Here is a 23,755-nt window from a genome sequence, read left to right on the forward strand (position 1 = left end):
GCAGGGAGCTGACCACCTGCCTTCCCCGGTCGCGAAGCGGCTCTGGCTGTAGAGCCTGGACGTCTGAGGGCTCAGCCCTGCTGGTGGAGAACACCTGGGCCCTTGGCTGGAAAGGCAAACAAGCAGGCCTCCCATTAAGTGCCCACAGTGGCACCTGTGGGGGAAGGTGGTGCCACAGACTTGGTGCCACTCCAGCCAAAGGCAGCACTGGGAGGGACTGTGTGGGGAGGGCCTGGGGGAAGAGGGTTTCCCAGCTCGGGGCCAGGCGGGTCTGCAGGCTGGAGTCCAGTTCTTGGTGGTTACCGCACCAACTCCCATGACTACTACTTTCATTATTAGTGATAGTTGTCATCACACTATTATTAGTTGTTGTTATCATCAAACAATGGCTACATTGTATCAAACACTTCCCACACACTTACCAGACCAAGTGCTTTGCAAGTCTTTTTCCAATTAATTCTCAGAATTACCGAGAAGTATTACCATCCCATCTTAAGGGTAAGTAAATTGAGACTCAGGTGAAGTCAGATGCTCCAGATCACTCTTCCAGTAAGTGACGAAGGTAAAAGTCCAGCCTCATCCCCTGGCTGCCGGTGGTCACAAGAATACCAGTCCCGTATAGGAGCCCAGAGCTTTCACATTTATGGTCTCATCTGAAGCTGTGGGGCAGGCAGAGCAATGGTTATTAGTGAGCTCCCTTTGCCAGCTCTTTGGTCACACTAATTCGAGCTGACTTAAGCTAAAAAAAGGGAATCCATTGGTTCTTGTAATAAAAGTCCAGGGATTTCAGGTATGGCTGTATCCAGGGGTTCATAGATCTGGTGATTTCCCCAGGTCCGGGCTTTCTTTTCTTCTATATTGATGTCCCTCTCAAACAGGTCCCCTCCGTGTACTGTTCTTCACCCCATAGCTCCAAGCTCCATTCCCTGAGCCCAGCAACTATAGAGTGGGAAGAAAGCTCTTCCTTCACAGTGTCCCAGCAAAAGCCCCGAGAATGAGGGTCACTGAATCAGCCCGGGCCACATATTCATCCTGAACTGGGAGAGGCATCTGAAGCAGGAGTGGGAAGGCGGCACTTGTTACCCCCTCTGTACCTCACTGGCTCTTCAAATAACCCTGATTAGGTTCCACTATGGCTCCTGTCTTTCACAAGAGGAAATGAGGCTCAGAGAGGTGAAGCGACTTCCCCAAGGTCACACAGTCAGGAGGTGGCGAAGCCAGGAATCAAACAGCTCTCCTGGACACCGGCACAAAGGTCACCCCAAAGAGATTTCCACTTTCCACAACACATTCCGCCTTCCAGGTTTCCGGCTCTTACTTCTTCAAGGCAGAAGCCAGGCTCGATCCTTGCCAGGGACAGTCCGTGATCCACCGCATGAGAAACCAAAATATTTTCCTTGGTGCGGGTTCTTTCGGGGCCAGCAAAACTGGTTCCAAGGATGTGGGGACAGAACGCGTGGGAACCCCTGGATGACAAGGCCAGCACGACACCGGCCCCAGCAGCCTGCAGGGGCTAGTTCCCGAGAAGCCCTGGGCGCAGCAGTGCCACTCTGGAGGGCCAGCACGAGCCGGCTCTCCTGGGCGGGATTAGGTGTCGTGCACTCACCTCGCACCCCGCAGTCAGGAGCGTGGGCACCACGGGTACCAGTGACTCCAGGCAAGCCCCTAAACCTCCCACACCTCAGTTCCTTTGTGTGTAAGATGGGGATAATCCCTGAGGCCGTTGAAAGGCATCAGAGAGAGAAGTAAGGCTTACGCAGCAGCGGGAACACACGACACATCAATTCCAATAAAGGACCCCGACAGACACGGTGGTGCCCTCCTTCTCCCTTGCTAACAGAAACCCAGCCTGCTCACGGCACCAGTGCTCCGGGCCCAGGCAATAAATCCTGCCTGGTCTACACCAGGGTTTCCATGCTGGAGGGGAGTCTGGGCCCCGGGCAAGGTCTGGAGACCTTTCTGCTGTCCCAGCTGGGGAGTGCCGCCGGCATCCAGTGGACAGAGGTCAGGGATACCGCTGAATGCCCATCGACCAGGCTGCCAAAAGCGACAGGAATGCGGAGGCTGAGAACCCCAAATGAAGGCGGTCCTGTCCCCCACACTCCCAGCCTCGCTTGCAGCTGGGAGGATGCCGGCGACCAAGAACTGGCCAGGGAGACCGAGGAGAGAGCCACGGGGGCCCCTGGGGAGCCCTTTGCCTGCAGGGCGGAAGGGACAGTGCCCCCTCTGCCTTTGTCCCCCCGAACACCGTGTGATGCCTGCAGCTGCAAGAGTCGCCCCACCGGGAGGAAGCAGCCGGCACACACAGGAAAGGTCAAGATCCCGGGGAGGCTGGTCCTGGTCCCGACTCCTTCTGCCACTGAGTCAGTGCCCACAGCCAGGACCGTGGGACTTCTCGATCTTGAGAAAGCTCAACTCCTATGTTTGCTTGAGTCACTCAAATTACATTATTCTGTTCATCTTAACAGATAGAAAAGCTACTGGCAAAAAACCTGATAGAGTCCACATTACCCCGTGAGTTTTCAAATAAGACAAAATAAAAGCCTGAGTCCTCATCACAGCCGACAGGCTGGTCCATGATCTGGCCCCCAGCTCCCGTCTGACCTGATTTCCTACTTCCATGCTGCTGACCTTGGACATGCCCCAGGGCCTGGTCCGCGCTGGTCCCTCACTGCCATGCACGGCTCTGATCTGTGGGTCCAGGGGCTGCCCTCCACCCTGATGCCACCATCCGACATCATCTTCTTTGTTGGTTTCTCTGGTGATTTTCCCCCTCCTTCCCGGCCCGTGTCCCAGTGCGTGGAGCACAGCTCAGGGAGGCACCCAAATATTCACTGAGCAAAGGAAAGAAAACAGCCTTATTTCATTTCACGGTATTTATCAATTCCATTTTCAAGATCGGATCATTTAGAAAATCATCTGAAAAGTCTGCTCTAATAAATAATATGCCTCTAATTTATAACCCCCCCACCCTTTTTTTGATTATACAAATGAACCAAGTCTTTTGGAAATGAATCCTCCCAATCCCAGGCAGAATTTTTGAGCAAATCTATTCTGCAGAGCTGCTGTGACCCCTGAACCCTGGCCCTGGGCCTCTTCTCAACCAGGGGGAGATGGTCAGTAGTCCACGTTCCGCATGTTAGCCACTGTGGTGGCCAGGCGCCGGGGCAGGCCTTTGCTGACCTGCCTGTAGTCCTCAGGTTTGGTCTTCAAGAGTGTCACGATGTTCTGAAGGGTGCGGGATGGCTGCAGGCCCAGGGCATCCATCACGTTGATCAGGTAGTCTGTAGGGATGGGGAGCAGACAGACACAGCTCAACAGACTGAGCGCCAAGCTCACGGGATGATGTGGACTCTAACAAAGAAACTGAACAAAGAAATAGAGAAGTCCACCCCGAACCCCCAAAATGCCGGTTGCCTGCTCTGCCCCAAGCAGCCAGGCCTTTACTCTGAGGGCTTTTCCAAGAGGATTAAACCTACTGTCAGCTTCGGGGTGCCTGGGTGGCTCAATTGGTTGAGCGTCCAACTCTTGATTTCAGCTCAGGTCATCCAGGGTCATGAGATCAAGTCCTGCATCAGGCTCCACACTCAGCACAGAGTTTGCCTGGGATTCTCTTTCTCCCTCTCCCTCTGCCCCTCCTCCCTCCTTGCATGTGCTCGCTCTCGCTCTCTCTTTCAAATAAATAAATAAACAAAATCTTAAAAAAAGGAAAGGAAGAAAGAAAAGAAAAGAAAAGAAAAAAAAAAACAACTCTCAACTTGGCCTGAATCAGGAATTCTAATTGAATAAAGGACTAGCTGTCCCCCACCCCCCACTACACAATCAGTTCTCCAGCTGGACCAGCTCACCCCTTCAAAGCTCTACACTAGGACTCCTGAGTTATTGGCCACACTCCTCAGCGGGCCCCACTGACCACATGGAGACCCTGAGCAGTCAGGGGACATGTGGGCTTATATGAGCAGCGACCAAGAGCTCCCAGCCCAAGCCCCCCATGAAGACAAGGACCGTGTCTGAGGCGGGGGCCTGGTGAGCTGCAGGTTCTCACACTTCCCATTTCTCCCCGTGGGGTCCTAGTTAGAGACAAATTCCCAAGCCCACCCCAGACCACGTTGGTGAGAATCCAAGAGAGAGTTCAAGGACCCTGTCCTTCTAATAAGAGCCCCACGACTCTAACCACCAGGCAAGCTTGGGCAACACCGGCAGAGCGGGGAAGGCGAAAACTGGTTTCCAAGGTCGGGGTGAGCCTGGTGAACCCCTCTTCTCTGAGTCCCTGCGTCCATCCGTCAATGCTGCATTGTCAAGAGGATGAAATGGACCAAAGGCCACAGGAGCTCCTGATGTATCACAGGTGGTAAGAGTGCTACCCTGGGCAGGTCCAAGCCAGATGTGAGGGGAGCACCCCGCAGAATCCTCTGGCTCCACCTTCATCCTGCCCTCCCAAGGGTGGCAGACGGCACCCCGCAGCAGGCCCCTGCTGACCTTCTGTCCACGGCCCTGGCCGAATGGACCGCGGCTCCAGCCACGGCCGGCATCTTCCTTCATTTCTTCTGGAAGCCTGGCTCAGGGCAGGGCCCACGGGAGGTGTCTGCTCTGCCCTGGCGGGCGGGCTGACTCATGTCCAACTCAGGCTGAGCGGCTTCCCAGAAAGGGCGCCAGCAGGCGGCCAGGCACCTGTCGCCTGCTCAAGTTTATCCATAAAACTGAGCTCCGCTCGACCGGGAGCCCGGAGCTGTGAAGTGACAGCCCACGGTCTTCCATGACATTTTCTGTTGGGCCAGCACAGTTTTGGGTTTTGTTGTGAGGTTTCACTTGTCTTTAAGGCGGCCACAACCCCCCCCACCCCACTCCCTACAGCGTAACCGCCTGGCACCCTCCCAGCCCCTGGCCACGCTCGCCAGCACAGAAGCTCAGTAAGCCGGGGGGCCGGCTGGGGCTCCAAGCGCCGTGGCCGGCACATAGCGGCCGCTCCGTCAGTGCCGAACGGGGACCGGGCACCCAGGGACAGCCGAACAGAGAGGGACAAATAATACGGGCCACTGGAATCTAGGGCCAACGGCCTGATCTCGCTCCTTCCGATTGCTTCTGTTCTCAGTGCTCCTGCCTGTACTAGCCGGCACCACCTACGGGCCCCCGAATCTCCTCCTCCTTCCTCCCCGAACACGGCCCAATGATGTGGTGAAAGCTGGCTTTCCTTTCTAATGGCTGAGAGCTGACTGTGAAGTCAGGACACCTGGATTCCAAGCCTGGCTCCATCACTGGCAGCCCTGGGACCTGGAGGAAAGCACCTCACTTCTATTTCTTCTGCAGCAAAGTAAGAGCCTGGTTTGGCCCTGTGGTCGTGCAGACCACAGCTCTGCCTGGCTCCCCAGGGAGCTGATCTCTGAGGCTCCTACCAGACTCTCCCCCACCACCCCAAGAGCTGCTTCAGGTGAAGAGCAGGCAGGTCAATGGAAGGGCACCAAGACACTGGGGCGACTCCCCTGCCACCCGCCTGTGGCACCCACAACCTCAGGGCCCCGCCTGCAGGGGCAGGTGCCAGCAGGAGCCAGTGGGCATGTGCCCCTCTGACCTGGGGGGCATGCAGGTATTGCATGGAGCCTCGTGCTTCAGCTGCCTCCAGCCTCCGTGTCCTTCCCAGCATGGAGGGTGGGGGGTGGGCTCCATCGTGCAGTGACCTCACAGGGGGGGCTCTGAGGATGGCCGAAGATGTGGGTACGAGGGCTTGCTCGGCGCCTGGCATGCCTCATGCATGGTGGCAGCCTAATCAGCGGCAGTTCGGGGAGGCAAGGCAGCAATGGTGAGTCTGTCGCACTCACTTCAACCCAGCTCACGGAAGCCCCGCTCAGGCGCAGCCTATCAGAATCCCCCAGGACGTTTTTCAGACTACAGACGTCCAGCCTTCAACCCAGACTTCCGAGTCAGAATCTCTGGGGAGGAGGCCTAGAGAATCCGCATTTTTAACCAGCTCGGCAGCCAAGCCCAGAGCTGGAGGGTAGGGGCACTGACAGATGCGATGGGCGACAGCCGTCCCTCCCACTGCCCGTTCTGGGGGCACTCACCCATGTCGGTGGCCAGCTGCTTGGTGGAGTGCGGCGTCAGCTCGGGGATGTGCAGGATCACGTCGCAGTAGGTCTGCATCGTGGCTCTGGCAATGGAGCCCAGCCAGTTGTCAGCCATGTTGTCCAGCTCGGGTAATTCGTCCCCTGGGAAGGGAGAGGAGGTCACCAGAGACAACGCATATGCTTGGGAAAATGCCACCTCCAGCAGCTTCTGCCCTCCAGGCGGCCAGGCCCACGACGGGCGGTGCCGTATGCCCACACACGCCAGGGGGCCACGGTCCCGGTGGGCAACACAGGGACAGAGAACAATTACGTCTTAGGCCAAGTGGTACTGACGGAGTATGAGGACGATTCACGAGAGGATGCGGTCAGGTGAGGGGGAGCGATCTCTGCGTGCCCGAAGGCGGGGGACGCGGTGCAGCCACGCAGGCCGGGAGGGAGGGCACGAGGGGGGCTCTGTGAGAGGGCAGGCAGCCCACGCCAGCAGAGACAGCGACGCTCGACACACCGGCAGCACGTCAGAAGTGAGACCCAGACAGGGCCATCCACCACGGACGAGCTGGGTGCTACCCAGCCTCTCAGAGCCTGACTCTGCGGGGCTGTGGCGGGAACCACGGGAGGCCCCAGCCTGGGCCTCAAGCATGAAGCGTGTGACACACTCTAGTGCTGCACACATGGTGACTCTCAGTGTCACATCACCTGTGGGGAAGAAGGAGTACGTATACCGAGCAGGGCTGGGGGAACAGGGCTGGGTCGCGCAGGGCACCCTGAGAGTCACAGGGACCCCATGTCAAACAGGCAATGACTGTGGGTCCCCAGCAAGGTTGTGAGAGCCAGTCAGGCTGGGGCGGGCTGATGCAGGAGGACGGAGCCGTCATCCTGGCCAGACAGGCCTTGAACTCTGGGGGCAAGGGGGCTGCCTGACATTAAAACAACAAAAAAAGTAGGGGGACGAGCGGAGAAAAAGAATCCATTTAGGAGAAGATAAGCAAAATGCCACTTATACCACCACCACCACCAATAACAATAATAATAAAAATAATAATGATAATAACACAGAACATAAAGCTACACGTCAAATACCATCCGCACACAGGAAAATGTAAATACCATCGTGTTCAATGACGGGATGTCATGATTTATTCTTTTTAAAATTGTGACCTTGTTTTACATGTAGTATCTGTACAACAAACACAAACTAGAAAGTTAAAAACCAAAAACAGGATGGACATAACTGAGCAGAAGGCTAAGAACACATGGTCTAGGGCTTCCACCCTGGAAACGGAGGCTGGCCCGGTGGTCGTGTGGCCAGAAACGCGGCCAGGCACGGCAGCTTGTCCGGGGGATAAACCTCCTTCCCCAAGACATTGGCCCATAAAAGGATGAACCTACCAGGCCTGGGGCAGCACTGAGGGGTGGGGGACGAGGCGCCCACGCGGGACTGAGGGTGGAGGGCACTCCCTTACTTGGTAACCGCACGAGTCCCATTCAAGACCCTGCCAGGTCTGCGCTGCCCTGGTCTGGGAGGCCCTGCCCCGATGGCACCCTCCGGCCGGGGGCAGACAAGGCCCCTCTACACAGCCACATCAGAGCTGCAGCCAGGGCGTCGCCAAAGACTGATAGGAGCCCAGAAATGGGAGCTCATACCCGGGCTTCCCGAGCACGAGGGACAGTTTGTCGGATGCACAGGAGGAGAAAGGGCAGTCCAGGCAGACAGCACAAACACTGGTTTACAAAAGCGCCCAGGAGAAACGGCATGTGGGAGACGGTCCTGCTGCTGACTTACATGTGCACACAGATCTGCAGAGAGAGGCGCCCCGGACGATCGTCCCTCAGGTGCTAGTGGGACTCTCGGGGCAGCAGATTTTTACTCAGAAAAGTTCTTAATTTTTAAAAATTAAGAAGAAAATCCTTCAGAGTGGCTGTAGTGTGAGCACGTCGGGGCAGAAGATGGGCCGCATGCCCTGACTGGGTGGGATTGAGAAGGGTCTCCAACCCCAGGCCTGGGAGGGGCTGGATCTCACCCCATAGGTTCCAGGGGCCCTGGGGGTTTTTAAGCAGGCCGGGAATAATTAGTCTGAGGGCAAGGACAAGCAGCAAGAGATGGGAGCAAAATATACAAAATGCAGTAGAGAAAGGAAATCTCAAGAAGGAGGAGTGTTAAAAAGACAGGCCGATGAAGTATCGGGCTCAGCTTTTGCGTCTGATGGCAGGAATGGTCTGGGCCCGACCTTCCTGGGCCTCCCCACAGGGCCACTCTGTGCCAAGGCCCACCAGGCTGCCCCCTCTGCCTGGAACCCCCACCTCAGAGAAGGGAGCCTCCACGGGGCCCTCGTACCACACCCAGGCAGCACCCCTGCCCTGTGCCCGGCAGGTGCTGGCCACCTCCAGGGGACCCAGTCCCAATGAGGCCCAAACTCAGCAGCCCCACTGGGGGAGGGGACGTGGTGGGCACAGAGATTGCAGTTTTCCTGCAAATGCCCCTGCTATGACACATGCTGTGTGGGTGACCTCTGGACATGTCACTTCAAAGTTCCTGATGTTCCATTTCCTTGTGGGAAAAAGACTCGCAAAGATTTTCAAAACTCCCTTCTAACCACACTGCTTAGGAAAAGCCATTTATCTAAGCCCCAAAGTTCCTACCAGTTGCTCTCCATCTAGTTCTTAAAACGTGCAAATGTTAACATGTTAGAAATCCCCTGGGTAATTCTTCCCAGTTTTCTGCATGTTTGAAATTTTTCATAATATGCTGCTGAAAAGGAGGGGGTAAAAAAAAAAAAAGAAAGAAACACCTGGATGGGCTTGTTGTTGTTGTTTTCCAGCGCTGTTACAATTCTACTTTATGGCTGGAGTTTTTCCCTCCTAACAATGCCCAAAGCAATGGCCCAGCACAGAGTAAGCAATTAATAACACCTTGGTAAGTGAATGAATGATTGAAAACAACTGCAGTTTAGCTAAACCTGTATGTATTTTTTTTTCCGTGGGATAGTAAGGCTTTACACTCTCCCTGGTCTGCTGCAACAGACACAGACACAGCACCACTGTTTTCTTGCCCAAAAGTTTGAACTTGAACGTCAGCAGCATCAGTAAGAGATACATGATGGTGGGGCGCCTGGGTGGCTCAGTCGGTTGGATGTCCGACTCTTGGATACATGATGGTGAATAATACAATGCCTGGGATTTGACTTAAGTATTCTCGAAAAAAATAATGAGAGGAACGTAAGAAACAAGAAGCCATTCTGGAAGCCAGATGAGGAGTACCTGGGACTCCACTGTACTGGTCTCACACCCTGCATGACAGGCTTGTGTGCATGCGCACGTGTGTCAAACTCCAAAAATCCAAACTGTATAAACTGCTTTCCTCTGTGCTTGCCAATATTGTGTTAACACACATATATGTGTATATATGTAAATCTGTATATATTTTCAATATAGTCAATATGATAGGTTACCAAATGGCATACTTTCAGGGCGCCTGGGCGTCAGTTAAGAGTCCGACTCTTGATCTCAGGGTCGTGAGTTCAAGCCCTGCACTGGGCTCCACACTGGGCATGGAGCCTACTTAAAAAAAAAAAAAAAAAAAAAAAGCATACGCTACTTTCCTTTGCAGCCATTTGAGGATTACTAAAGTTATACACTTCTTCCTATTTTTAGGTTATTTGAATGCCTTCATGTTATTTACTTATTTTTCCACGGGGTGTCATCTTTTTTTTACTGATTTGTGGGAACTTTTATAAAACAACTACCACCTATCAGCCGTGTTGCTATTTTGTTCCAGTCTGTCACATTCATCTTTCAATTTCCTTTAGTTTCTGGCTTTCATTTCAGAGTCTTCCCTTCCCTACCCCTAAGTGCCTATTCATTCATACTGTAGGTTTTACATGCTAAAAGTGAAATTTGTATAGAATTATCCTTTTTCCCAAAAATTATGAGTTCCCTTAATGTGTATGACCCTGTGAAACTCGCAGAGATTTTATTTGTATCATCTTCACAAATGATTTATGGAAATTTGACAACCATGCCTACCCTCTGTGGGATAAAAAGCCCAACGTATTGATTCGATCAAGTGTATTGATTACACTGAACAATTCCTCTTTTATCCTCATTAATTTTCCTTTTTGAGAGGCGCCTGGGTAGCTCAGTCATTAAGCATCTGCCTTTGGCTCAGGTCAGGATCCCAGGGTCCTGGGATCGAGCCCCACATCAGGCTCCCTGCTCCGCGGGAAGCCTGCTTCTCCCCCTCCCACTTCCCCTGCTTGTGTTCCTTCTCTCACTGTGTCTCTCTCTGTCAAATAAATAAATAAAATCTTAAAAAAAAACCAAAACTTTTCCTTTTTGATTTGTCAAAGCCTAAAAGAGAGGTGCACGATGTTCTCAATACTCATGTGGTTTTCTCTTTCAAAATTATAAAATTTTAGAATTACACTACCAGTTTAATGGGATAGGATAACCAAGCTGGCATAAAATATATCAATAAATCACTTTCCTTTTGCGTAATTTCCATATTTAGTTTTAATTTTCCATATTTCAATTTATTTTAATTAATTTCAATTTTTATAGTTAATATAATTTGCTAATAAAAACTTTTGTCATATGGACAACGTAACCAATAAAATGTAATATATACCTAAATATAAAATTGATTTTTATTTTACATTTAAAAACAAAAGCAGTAATTCAGCTTTAATTACAACTTGGATTTCAAATGCTTATCAAATGTACTAAAATATGGGGGCGCCTGGGTGGCTCAGTCATTAGGCGTCTGCCTTCGGCTCAGGTCATGATCCCGGGGTCCTGGGATCGAGGCCCACATCGGGCTCCCTGCTCTGCGGGAAGCCTGCTTCTCCCTCTCCCACTCCCCCTGCTTGTGTTCCCTCTCTCACTGTGTCTCTCTCTGTCAAATAAATAAATAAAATCTTTTAAAAAAAATGTACTAAAATATGTTTGGATGATCTAGCCAAAAAAAAAAAAAAAATTGTTCTTATTCTCCATCTGGCAGCTGCTCGCTCACACCCCTCAGTGCTATCTGACGTGTAAGCGTACCTGACTGTCACAGGCGCACTGTGGGGTCTGCCTTTCATCAGTGTTAACGGGCCACTTTGGTTCCATTTGTTATTGTTTGCTCTGATTCAACGTCATTGCCTTGCTTTCTTTTTATTTGCATTTACATGGGATGCCTTTTAGCATCCCTTTAACTTTTCAATGTGATTTTTTCTCAGGGTGGTACCTTCTCATAAGCTGCTGAAATCTTTTCTATATGTACCACGTGATTTTTCTGTTTGCTCAGCCTTACAAAGGGAGGCCTATAATTTCTCATATTAGGAATAAGAGGATTTTTGATCAGAAAGTATGTGGTCCCTGTTCAAACCTGTCAGTGCCCAGATAATGGGAAAAAGAAATAGTTTTTTTTTTATTTTATTTACTTTTTGAGAGAGAGAGAGAGAGAGAGAATGACAGAGAGCATGAGAGAGGGGAGGGTCCGAGGGAGAAGCAGACTCCCCGCTGAGCAGGGAGCCCGATGCGGGACTCGATCCTGGGACTCCAGGATCATGACCTGGGCCGAAGGCAGTCGCTTAACCAACTGAGCCACCCAGGCGCCCCAAGAAATAGTTTTAATTACTGTATTTTCACCTTGTCAGTTTAGAGACCCAGGAGCCCTGGGAGAGCTGGGAACAAGTTCTGGCCAGAGGCATCTGGAAAGGAAACATCACTTCTACGGTGAAGAATTTATGTTTGTCCTAACGAGCAAAATTGTTCTTAAGGTGCCGCTTTACTCGGCACGTGGTCCGTAGAGAGAGGGCTTGCACTGGCCAAGTGGGACCCTTGCCCCAAGAGCTTGCTTCCACCTCCAGTGAGTACGTGTGACCTGGGGCCCTCCTGCCCCTGCCTCCCCAGCTGAGGGGCATCGGTGGAGTTCCTCCCCAGAGACGCTCCGCACACAGTGAGATGTCCCTTCCCTAAGCCACTCTGTCCTGCAGAAGCTCCCCAGGGGGGTAACAGGTGGAACCCCATGTTTGCATGGGGCTACAGCGAACCCGCCTCCTGGCTCTGTCAGGCCCCTCTCACCTTGCTCAGGAGGAAAGGGCAGCTTCCCAGCGTGCAGGGCCAGCTCCAAGGCAGAGTCCTCCTGAGTCACGAAAGGCTCAAGATTCAGGGGGAGGGACATGATATATTGCCCGATCTGAAACAGAAGAAAACACTTTCAACTCCACATTGCCACATACAGGTCATTATTTCTGCAGCACATTCGTGTGAAGGCAAACAGGGGACAGACAAAAAAAAGCACAAGGCCTGGGGCAGCCCCAACTCTGATCTTTCCAGCGAGTGTTAATACTGCTATGGCAGGACCTTACAAAAATCAATGGCAATTTGCATGTACATCACACATTCATCCTCACACTAATGACCCCACTATTCTTGGAATGCATTCAACGCAACCACTACCTCAAATGAGATAATGGACACCAACAAGCGACTGTGCAAATAAATATAAATTACAACTATTCATGGATGCAAAACCAGGAAGATGCTAATGTCAACAGGTGCACAGCCAAGCAAGAATGCGAATCCTATCTTCTGGACTTGACTGTGGGTCTTGCCTTTAGAAGTGATCTAAGAGAAGGAAGGAAATTTTGGGGGGGAAAAAAAGCCATTTGTAATTATAAATTAATTTGGAGGGAAAACTGTACTGTTTTCATAATACAGACTCTAGAAATAAAGATGGAGAACGCCTTCTTGGCTGGTGGGGAATCGCAAAAGACAGGATTATGAGACATTTGGGATGAGCCCACAAATAATACAATGTTTGTCATGTGTTTGTCGGATGCACATGACTGTCATCATGGCTATATTTTATTTTTTATTTTTATTTTTTTTATCACGGGTATATTTTAGATACCACTTTCTATTAAAACCCCTGTTTTGTGTTTTAAGGTAAGTGTATGTTTTTGTTTCAAAATAAGGCTGATTTTCAGGTTATGACAACATACCGCTTTTGGTTTTAAAAAAAAAAAGGTCTTTGAGCCTGTTTTTTTTTTTTTTTTCTTGGTTCTATATTTATTCTGTACATTTAAACTTGATTCTGATTCTGTAAACTACAATTCCGAGGATTATCCAAGTAAGATCTTCCCTCCTGGCCTCACACACACCTACATGGTAGCAGACTCGCAAAGTCTCCCAGCCCAAAGGGAGATTCCAAACATTTCCAAACACCGAGTGTGGGCTGGTTGTACTTAAGTCTCAACATCCCCCGGTCCATTATGCTAACGAAACAGGGTGAGTTTGCTCACCCCCTTTAAGGAGGTGATGAGATGGATGGTAAAATAAATTAAATCGGCATTTTTTCCTTTGCATTTACTTAGTATAATCTCTTACTCAAACTAGGTATGTGGGCCACTTTCTTCACTAGTAATAACCGCCACCATACACTTCAGCTTGAAAATGGCAACAAATGCATCATTTTTCCACAAGGCTGGAGGAAAAGAAGGATGCTGGTTTCTGGATTTGGGACCTCTCTGTTCTAATTACATGTGGCAGGCGCTTCCTGAATACCTACTATGCACAAGGACCCTGGGGGATACTCCTGTGCAGCTTTCATCTGGGGCCATAACCTTCTGGCTAAATGCACACACCCAGTTTTACGGGCAATGAAGTGTCAGGATCATTATACCTTGCATCTACGTTGTTTTTCATTTTTCAAAGCATTTTCTCCTATTGTGCCCCTCCATAATGCCCATGCGGCTCTGTGTAGGTTCAGAAGGCATTCACCGACGAGGCAAAGTGTTGTTTAGGTGCAAAATTTCAATAATCTGACATCTCAAACTTCAACCGGTTGGTTGAGCTTGTGAGGACTGCTGTGGTTCCTGGACAGATCCCACGACTCCAGGTGTCCCTCGGGAGTTCTGTCCATGTTCATCTTTCAGCAATCAATGTGGAAAGGGATGCTTACCAGTGCGCCTGAGGATATTTGTCTACTATTCCCACATATTCAATAAATACTCCTTGATATCCGGTTTGGGTATCAAACTCAGTGACACAGGAAAAATGAAGAGCTTTGTGGTCAGATGGACTTGGGTTTGAGTTCTGGCTCTACTGCTGTGTGACCTTCCTGGTGTCATCATCTCTGACAGGAGGATGATCTCATACTTACTTCAAAGGGCTGTGCCAAGGAGGAAATTCATGTGTGATACATGCATGAAGCACCTGGCGTCCTAACAGAGCGGCCGAGGGATAAGCAGCCCCTCTTGCATTGCCCAGAGCCTCATTGCTTGCCTGTGAAACACTACCACCAACCAGCTCACGTTGTTGTTGTCAAGACAAAATTCTGTGTAGACCACATGCCACCTCATGGCACTGATAAAAGCCTTCACTGTCCTTACACACAGTGTGTGTCCGGTAAGTGCTCACTTCCTGAGTTCAGGTCATCAGCCCTCAGGTACAATCCTTAACTCATGGGGGGTCATGGCAGGTGGAAAAGGGCCCTGGCCTGGAAACAATCCGGGCCTCCCCTACTCCGCCAATATCTCAATTTCCTCAATTGTAAAATCATTCAATACCTCTCCAGTCCCTTCCAGCAACATCATTTCCTCAATCCATTTAGACTGTAACGCATAGTGTCTCAGTTCTAAAAATAAGATGATTCCCATTGGTTTTAAGAACCAACCCACATCTTAATAGTTTCATCAGTACCGGTTTATGAGGTAATGCCCTGGGAGACAGGAGGAAAGCGATTGCCATTTTGAACTCGGCACGGCTCCCAATGAACAGAGAGAACAACGCCATCCTCCATGCTACCGCCAATGGGAATCACCAGACACTTCTGATTGTACAATAGTAACTTTTAAAATTTCTTTGGATCTCTTATAATAGAGTCATAACTTACAAAGCAGTGGGTTCTAAAGTGACAGCTGTAGGCAGAAGAAATTGCTTAACTCAGAATCGCTCTGGAGAATGTCAGAAGTCACCCGCAGTGTGAGGTCCCCGTGGCTGGAGTACTCTACTCCCACCTGGTATTGAAGAGCAGCCAAGCCAGACTGCAGGAAGGAGCGACAGGAAAGGCCACGTGCAGGGGGGCTGTCGATTCCCAGGGGTGAAATGAGAAGGAGGAAAGGACTCCAAGTGCCCTGCTCCCCTGTAGGGTTTATTCTGTTCTTTGTTAACATGGAGCCTCCAGAACTACAATTCTTAAGAGATTTCTTTCCTGCTGTGAAATTACCCATGAAAGCACTCCACACAGGGCCTGGTGCAAAGCAGCTGTCACTAAAACACTGGCTGAATTTGAATTCAGAACTACATACACACTGTTCCTCTGAAAAGTCGTCGAGGAGAATTTGCCCACCTGTGTCCTCTCCTCCCAAGTCAGAATCCCCTGTGTGCACTCACGCTGGGATGCCCTTACGTACCGGCCACACCTCGCACTGGGAGAGAGGGAGGAGGGGTACGAGCGTGTTGGGTTTTGAAATCAGCGTGTGTTTCGTCAGCTGACTGAATAAGGAAGTCAGCTGCCTTTCCTTAAAGTCCTGGATATGGAAGGAAATTACCCAAAAGCAAAGGTTCAGACAGCACCAACGTGGTAATGACTACTTTCCCCGAAGGGCCAGAATCCAAAGACAAGGCAGGGTCCGCAAGGCTACAACTGCCCTGGAGCAAAGCGCCCAGAAGCTCTTACATTGCTGATGTACTCCAGAGGCGTGAGGCTGAAGGTGGGCAGGTCGTCGGTCAGCGTCTCACCAATGCCTGCTGTGCTCCAGCTCTAGGGCAGGAAGGAGAGAAAGCGATCAAGATCACGGAAGCCAGGAGGCCCGGGAAAGCACCCCACGCCCAAAAATCCTCGAAGAATGCAGCCTTCCTAGAGGTGTCTTTGCTCAGAGACGGCCTTGGGAATTGTCACTATTCGACAGACCAGGGATTTCTCACCAAGTCATCACCCTGAAGCCTGCCACCAAGAAAATAATCCTTTCTCTCTCCGCATTCCCACAGACCCATCAAATGGGAGCTCCTGCCTTCTCAACAGAACTATCTGGTGAGAACGGATCCCGTTTGTTGCTCCCACTCAGACCGTGAAGCGAAGAGCTGGATATACCCTGTGGTCTGGGTTTCTCTACTCGGGCGGGCACACCGGGTTAAGAGCTGCTGGGCGCAGCTAGCCTCACTAACTCCTGGGTCTTCAGCACTCTAAAGAGACTAGGAGCGCCCCAAATCCTCCACAGAGACCCCATGTAAATCCCTATCTCGGGAGGGAGGCCTGGGAAGCCCCTTCTGGCTGCAGAAATATCCAAACCACATTCATCCACACTACTTCACTGCTTTTATTTCCACCTGCCTCCTAGATCTATTTCTCAACTGATTCAGACCTCAGAGGGAAAGGGATGGGAAGGAACGTCCAAACCCCACCAGCTGCCCCTTTGTCCTCTTTGTGATCCCTCTGTCTGGGGAGATGTTCTTCCTTCCGACATTTAAAATACCGAATGTCTACAGTATCTCTGTGTGAGCTTTCCCAGCGGTCTCTCTGGAGTCCAGCAAATTACCAGCACCCACATGGTTACAGAGTTCAGCTTGGCACACCTTCACACAGAAATCTAGTTTCTTAATTCCAACCCAAGTCACCCTAAAGCCAGCCTGGAAAGCAAGGCCCTTTCTGGCTGCACTCCTGGAGTGACCCCCAGGTCATGCTGTAGCTGCTCTCTGCAGCCACCTGATGCCATCGGGTTGCTTGATCCTTTAAGCAACGTTCCAGGAATGTAATGACCATGTCCACCCCTGGGCTCCCGGCCCAACCTAAGCCTCAGCTGCCCTCCCCACGTTCCCCAGCACCAGCTCAATTCTAATTTTCTTTGCTTGGGACAAGTTCTTTCCTTCCCCACCTCTGCCCCTAGTTTTCTAAACTCCTTGTTCTTGCTCGAGAATCCTCCTCTGTTTCAAAATAGCCCACTTTTCATCAGTTGACTCCCACCCCATGGAGAAGAAACAGTGATCACCCACACGTACTGAGTGCCCGTGATGTGCAGAGCCTTGTGCCCTGCTTGGTGGAGAGGAGACAAAGAAATGTAAGACTTGGTGCTTGCTCTCCAGAAGCTCCCTGGGAAACCAAGACCCCACAACACACTCCCGTTATATACCCCAACATGTCCCTCCCCCCGCCGTGCACACACACACAGGCTTCCACTTGGAAGTTCTCCGTGGCAGAGGCAAGGTGTGATACTGTAAGAGTTCAGAGGAGCGAGGGCTCAGGGTGATTACAGGAGGAATGGGCTGCAGGATGCCTGGGGTGCAGAGAGAAAAGACCAGAAGGAGAATGCATAGCTCTCAGACAGTGGGCTAAGAAAGGGCTTTCTTTTCTTTTTTAATTTTTTAATTGTTATGTTAATCACCATATATTACATCATTTGTTTTTGACGTAGTGTTCCATGATTCATTGTTTGTTCACAACACCCAGTGCTCCATGCAGAATGTGCCCTCTTTAATACCCTTCACCAGGCTAACCCATCCCCCTACCCTCCTCCCCTCTAGAACCCTGAGTTTGTTTTTCAGAGTCCATCGTCTCTCATGGTTCGTCTCCCCCTCCGACTTACTCCCCTTCTCTTCCTCTCCTGTTATCTTCTTCTTTTTCTTTTTTCTTAAAATATGTTGCGTTATTTGCTTCAGAAGTACAGATCTGTGATTCAACAGTCTTGCACAATTCACAGCGCTCACCGTAGCACATACCCTCCCCAATGTCTATCACCCAGCCACCCCATCCCTCCCACCCCCCACCACTCCAGTAACACTCAGTTTGTTCCTGAGATTAAGAATTCCTCATATCAGTGAGGTCATATGATACATGTCTTTCTCTGATTGAAGGGCTTTATTTTCAATAAATAAATTGCAAGAGAATGAGAGAGAGGAGGGGGGAAGGGAACGGAAAGGTAACCTGTAGCTCATAAAAGACACATGGACCAATCCCTACGTGCAGAACGAACCTCGATCCTGAGTCAAACAGTGAAATCATGACTTTTATGACAACTGAAAATTTGAACACTGAATGGTATTAAGGAATCATTGCCACCTGAGGGTGATTTGGGTCCTATGATTATTTTTAGTGTTGTTATACTTTAGAGAAGGGATAATATATACGAGACGGACGGCCAGGAGCTGATAGTGTCTAAGAGGGGTGATGGCGACATGGGGTTCGTTATACTCTTCTGCCCACTCTTGTGTGAAAACTTTGTGCGAAAACGTCCCTAATAAAGTTCTGAAAGACAGACTATTCTCCGGGGCCTGGGGAGCCAGGCAAGGGTCCTGGGTGGTGGAGACAAAATCAGAGTGGTGCTTTACGAAGACTGACGCAGCACCTCGGGAGGACTGAGAGTGGGGAGGCAGGTGAAAAGCTGAAGGAATGGCTGGGATAGGAGAAGCCCAACGAGGACAGGGCCATGGAAACGGGCGGGAGATCTCTTTAAAACAAAGGGGCGGGGCGCCTGGGTGGCTCAGTCGGTTAGGCGGCTGCCTTTGGCTCAGGTCATGGTCCCGGGGTCCTGCGACCGAGCCCCACATCCGGCTCCCTGCTCCGCGGAGAGCCTGCTTCTCCCTCTCCCTCTGCCTGCCACTCTGCCTGCTTGTGCTGTCTATCTGTCGAATAAATAAATAAAATCTTTAAAAAAAAAACAAAAAACGAAGGGACAATGCCACGTGGTGGTGAAGTCATTGGCAAAGAGAGCTGTGGTGAGGGGGCAGAGACGAGAAGGCCGGGGAGGCAGGGGGGGGGACAGGGACGGAGCCCGCGAGCACGGGAGCGACGCCTCAGGGCTGGGCTGCAGGGAAAGAGCCATGTCCCCCAAGCACACGCAGGGGACGAGCACCGTGGACCGTGGGCCGGCGGCCCCGGGAAGGCTCCATGGGGAGACAGGAGGGTGGCCAGGCAGAGGGCGGAGGGGGAGAGCAGCCACAGTGGAAGGGGGTTTGCAAGAAGGGCGGGTGGACAGGGGACAAACTAGGGAGGTGCTCTGCAAGTAGGGCGACCGGGAAATGCTGCAGGGTATTTTTTAATTGTTCAAAATTTATTGAAAAGTTCCTTCATACGGGCTTTTCTCTCCCATCTGTCACCAGATGATGTGGGCAAACGTCAACAGTCGATTCTGAAATGGAATATGGTGTTGGTTTATATTCTTCAGATGTGAAAGGGTAATACAATTTACTGGCAAACATTAAAAGCAAACACTGAATGACCAGGGTTTAATTTTCAAATCCTTAGGGCCGAAGTGTTTGCCTTTGTGTTGTGTGCTTTCCTCCTGGCAACTCTGGGAGAGCTCCTCCTTATCTCTGAGCTGCCTGTCTCCATTCCCAGGGCCCCGTGGGGTGTCGGGGCACAGCCTGAGTGAGGAGGCAAGATTCAAGCAACCAAGAGCCCAACCACAGAGTGAGGCGGGTGGATGAGCAGTGGGAAGAGCTGAGCTTCCAGAACAGAAGGTCAAGATGTTAGGATCTCGGGTGGGGGGATGGGTGACACAGGTGAAGGGGATCAAGAGCACACTTTTCGTGAGGAGCACTGAGTCGGCGACACAGTTGTTGAATCCCTAGACTGTACATCTGACACTCACATAACACTGTATGTTAATTACACTGGACTGAAAAAGAGGTAAAAGAAAAAAAAAGATCCTGGTTCTTAACATCCCCATGAATCACTTGTTTTATCCTACAATACACATGAAATCGTTTCTAAACAACAATGACATCACTACTAGCAATAAAATGACTGGATGAAGTTAAAAAAAATTTTTTTTAAGCTCTAAGAAAAATCAAGCAACCAGCTCTGGGGGCTGGGGACCGGAAGTATAAAGAATGCTAATCCCCTCATCTTTCAGAACAGCTCCAGCAGTACCAGCAGCTACGGAAAATGGAAGGGTGACTAACCAAAAACAATGACCCCGGCCTCTTAACGGTTTTCATAATCCTTTTTGTGCAACTTTGGAGAGATCTTCTGGGCGCTGATGCCTTTTGGGGGAAGAACCTATTATCTCAGGTTCCATGATTCCTTTCATTTCACTTCCTTTCTCCCTCTTCTAGTCAAGTTCAAATAAATGTTATATTGTGTACGTTTTGGTTTTTAAAAAAATAGCACGTGTAGTCCAGTTCCATTTCCTCTACGGATCTATCTACCCATTGGTGCCCATCCAGCCTCCGACGTGGGCAGGAAGGGGTGTCTGGGGGATGAGCACCACGTGTTCGCACGGATTTCTATGTTGTGGGATTCTGAAGGGAGTTATTGCTCTTTTCATTGTACTATCCTGTACTGCCTGAATTTCTGAAAATGAGTATGTGCAATTTTTATTTTAAACAACTGTCATTCCTCTTTAAAAATGAGCACTCATTAAGCATCTTACTCTGTGGCAGCTAAGTTCTATCATCTTTGAAATGTCATGTAATCCTCATACACCTGCATGGTCAGAATCAGTGTGTCCCCATCTAATGAGATGAGGCTTACGTGGGAAGCTGATCCGATGGAACCATGCCAGGGATATCCCTTCTGCCACACTGTGACAGGGGCGGCTTTCCTCCAGTTTCGCCCCCCTCCTCCACCCCCCCCCCCACCCACCAGAAACACAGAATCTGACTGCGGTGGATCCCATGGCATTCTGCGGGAAAATCACAAAGAATGAAAATCATGGAATTTCAGGGGTAGAAAGAACTTTGAAATCATGTAGTCCAACCCCATTGTTTCATGGATGGGGGTTCTGAGATCCAGAGAGATCCACAGACTCCAACCAGGTCATACAATGAAGAAGTGAGTGGCCCTTGAACCCTGGTCTTGTATGCTTTCCAGAAGGCAGGAGGAAGCAAAGAACTTGTAATCATGCCTAAAGGGTTCTTGTTGCCTCCTAAAAGGATCTCCTGGTTATTAAAGACCCATAACTGGATCTTTCCCAAATCCTATCCCAGAAATCCAAATGGCAGTGAAGAGACCAGAGCCACGGAAGTCACAGCAGGTAGAGAAGTGACTGATGGGCAACCCCTTGAAAGGAGTCAGGACAAGCAGAAAAGGGTCCATGGTGAGGGAAGGGAGGTGCTCCGGGAATAGCCATAGAAAAAAGGCATCAAGGACAGAAAACAGCAGAACCCCTTAAACCCCTGTCAAAATCACCAGTTCAGATCTGGTAAGGCACTCTCCTGGGTGAAGTTCCAGAACCAATGCTCATGAAAAGAATGCAATCTCCCGGGACAATTACCTCCTCTGACCTGCCCCAACCTATCCAGTGGCACATAATCTCCCTCACTTCTCCCTGAGAGGGCACAGCTACACTGCTCCGAATGGTGAAAGTTAATCAAGCAGTAATAATAATCCCAGGAAGCAGGATGAAAATAAGACATCACGGTGACTCCAATTAAGATAAGAAATTCTTGCTAAGCAGTGAGTTGCAAGGGAACAGTGAGTCTGTACAGTGGGACTTTTAGCCAGGAGAGTTAGAGTGTTTCCTCCTAAAGCTCCTGGGGGGTCGGGGCAGGGGGCGGTGCCCAATACTCAAAACTGCCCGGGGAAGGAGGCAGCACCCAGGGGGATATCTGCGGTCTCGGAAAACTCACATCCATCTTGGAAACGAGCAGCAGCTGCTGTTTGATGCGCAGGAAAACGGAATCGAAAGCCAGCTGGTGGGCCTGCTGATTAAGCCGAGTCAGGGCCGTGCGAGACGCAGACAGCAGGTTGTGGTTACTTGACCCTTTTTCCTAAGACGAAAAAATGCAAAAGGCTGTGAAGGCCTGGCTCTAACCAAGGTTATCAGCTAGTTCAACATTTTGAAAAGCGCTTGGGAGGAAGACAGTGAGGGGGTGGGTCCATACAGTCATGGTTCCCAAGCCCGGCTGTGCCCTGGCATCCCCTGCGGAACATGCCGGATTACAGGTGCACACGCCCCGCCTCAGAGCCACTGAATCAGAGTCCAGCAGGGCTCTGGAGCCCAGGGAGCAATGTTTTTAACTCACTTTTTCACGTAATTCTGATGCAACTGCTAACACAAGCTCATGGACTGGTCGTTTAGGAAAAATTAACTGATGACTGTCCCTCAGGGATAGAGGCAGAGGGAGAAAATGATCAGAAGTGTCAGGTATAAACAAGAGTGAGGGACAGGAGCCTGATTCCCAGTGAGGTCAGTTCGGTTACACTTGGCTGTACAGCAGACTACGCATAACCTATATGAGTCCCGAGGAATTCTAAGCAGCCTGAGAAAATACAGAGATGGAAAATGTAACCTTAGTTTTGCTATTATAAATGAACCGATTACAACAAACTAAACCAGATCAGCAATAAAGATAAACAGAGTTGCTTTAACCTAATCACGGAAGCATGGATGAATGAACCTGCACAACTGTTTTAAGAAGCGTTTGTCAAGCTCCAATGCAGCAACTGGCAGGCCAAAGTGCACAGCGATGGGGAGACCGTGTGAGGGCAATGATGAAGCCTCAGATACATCCAGAGGCTCACGGTACAGTCACCCCCAGAGCTCGAGGCCCATCAGGACGCCCTGAGATTGCATTTCGTGCCAAGGGAATGGCAATGTCTCCTCTATCACCAAGACAGGTAGGGGGATGGTTCTGGAAAGGATGTTACAGCCTTCTTAGGATCCTGGGGCCATTCGAGGGTTGCCGTGTGGTTCACTCAATGTGTTGGGAGGTTCTTCCATCCCTGGATCCCCCAAGGGGCCCAAATCTCAAAGCCAAGGGCAGCATTGTGATAGACATCCTAAGAGCTTAAGCTAAAGGGACAGCCAGAAGGGAACACTTATCTTCAGGTCCTCCTGCTGCCATGAGGAGGATCAACTTCCCCATGGCAGAGTTGGGGGCCTCCTTTGTGGGTTCTGCCCACTATCGGGTGGTCCACATTCTGGTCCCCGCTCTGCCATTCAGTAACTGGGGCCTATCCCTGCACTGGGGCCAGGGGCTACCTAGCCCCACCCATCCTGCTGGCAAATCTGACTCTGGAGGGACGTACAGCAAGCCCATGTGGCCACACCTCTAAAGTCATGCTCTCCACGCAGAGGCTCTACTGCCTTGTGTCAGTAAGAGAGCTCCACTTCACCAACGCCTACTCCTGTATGTCCATTCGTTCCCACCCAGTTTAGTTTATCAGCTCCTTAAAAAGCAACATAAATGAGACCGAGAAGAGGCAGTGGGGCGCACTGCAGACTGCAGCCCACACTCAGAGCCGGAGAGCCTGGATCGGGGAAAGGGTGACAAGAATGCCATCCGTCTGGTCTCATACCTTGAGGGTATATAGTATTTCCATTAAACTGGCATATTCAGCAGGGTTCTCTTTCTGGAGATAATTATATTCTTGCCATGGGTTCTTGGCAGAGCTCTTCTTGTCTGTCAAGATGCTATCTTGAAACCCGGCCAGGCTCCGAGGGCTGTAGGAGTCAGAGAGGTACTTGCCGGCTGTCGACAAAATCCTGCAATGAAAGGGATGACCGTTATGCCCCGAGCTATTTGTACGGAACTTTCCTCTGGGAGCAGTTTGTTCCTTCCTAAATCCCAGGATATCCTTACAAGGCGAACTGATTTCGGGTCTGCTTTCTAAGAAAAGGAAGACCTCCTTTGTCGCTGAGGAACCAGCTGGACCTTGGGTGCACGAGAGACACCAGGTTTTTCTAGTTCCTATTTGACACTCGGGCCACTGGCATCTGCCACCTTCCGAACACGACAGACCGCCTACACGGGGCAGTCATCAGTTG

The 23,755-nt window shown here is 50.6% G+C and overlaps 1 protein-coding gene across 2 annotated transcripts in view; it reads right to left on the reverse strand.

The window, feature by feature from the left end:
* Positions 1-2,876: 2,876 nt before the first annotated feature.
* Positions 2,877-23,755, reverse strand: part of COG7 (component of oligomeric golgi complex 7) — a 78,480-nt gene continuing 57,601 nt past the window's right edge. For both annotated transcript variants that reach the window (XM_088029033.1, XM_028090439.2), the window contains 6 exons: positions 23,287-23,473; positions 21,615-21,755; positions 15,727-15,810; positions 12,126-12,240; positions 6,060-6,203; positions 2,877-3,284 (listed from right to left, as the gene is read on the reverse strand). In XM_088029033.1, the coding sequence (XP_087885159.1) occupies positions 3,118-3,284; positions 6,060-6,203; positions 12,126-12,240; positions 15,727-15,810; positions 21,615-21,755; positions 23,287-23,473 (838 nt within the window). In that variant the 3' untranslated portion in view covers positions 2,877-3,117. The remainder of the gene's footprint in view (positions 3,285-6,059; positions 6,204-12,125; positions 12,241-15,726; positions 15,811-21,614; positions 21,756-23,286; positions 23,474-23,755) is intronic.

The sequence above is a fragment of the Eumetopias jubatus genome, unplaced genomic scaffold (genome assembly GCF_037043125.1).
Source record: "Eumetopias jubatus isolate StellerSeaLion01/CBP00866 unplaced genomic scaffold, mEumJub1_p1.0 scaffold_12, whole genome shotgun sequence".
NCBI lineage: Eukaryota > Metazoa > Chordata > Mammalia > Carnivora > Otariidae > Eumetopias > Eumetopias jubatus.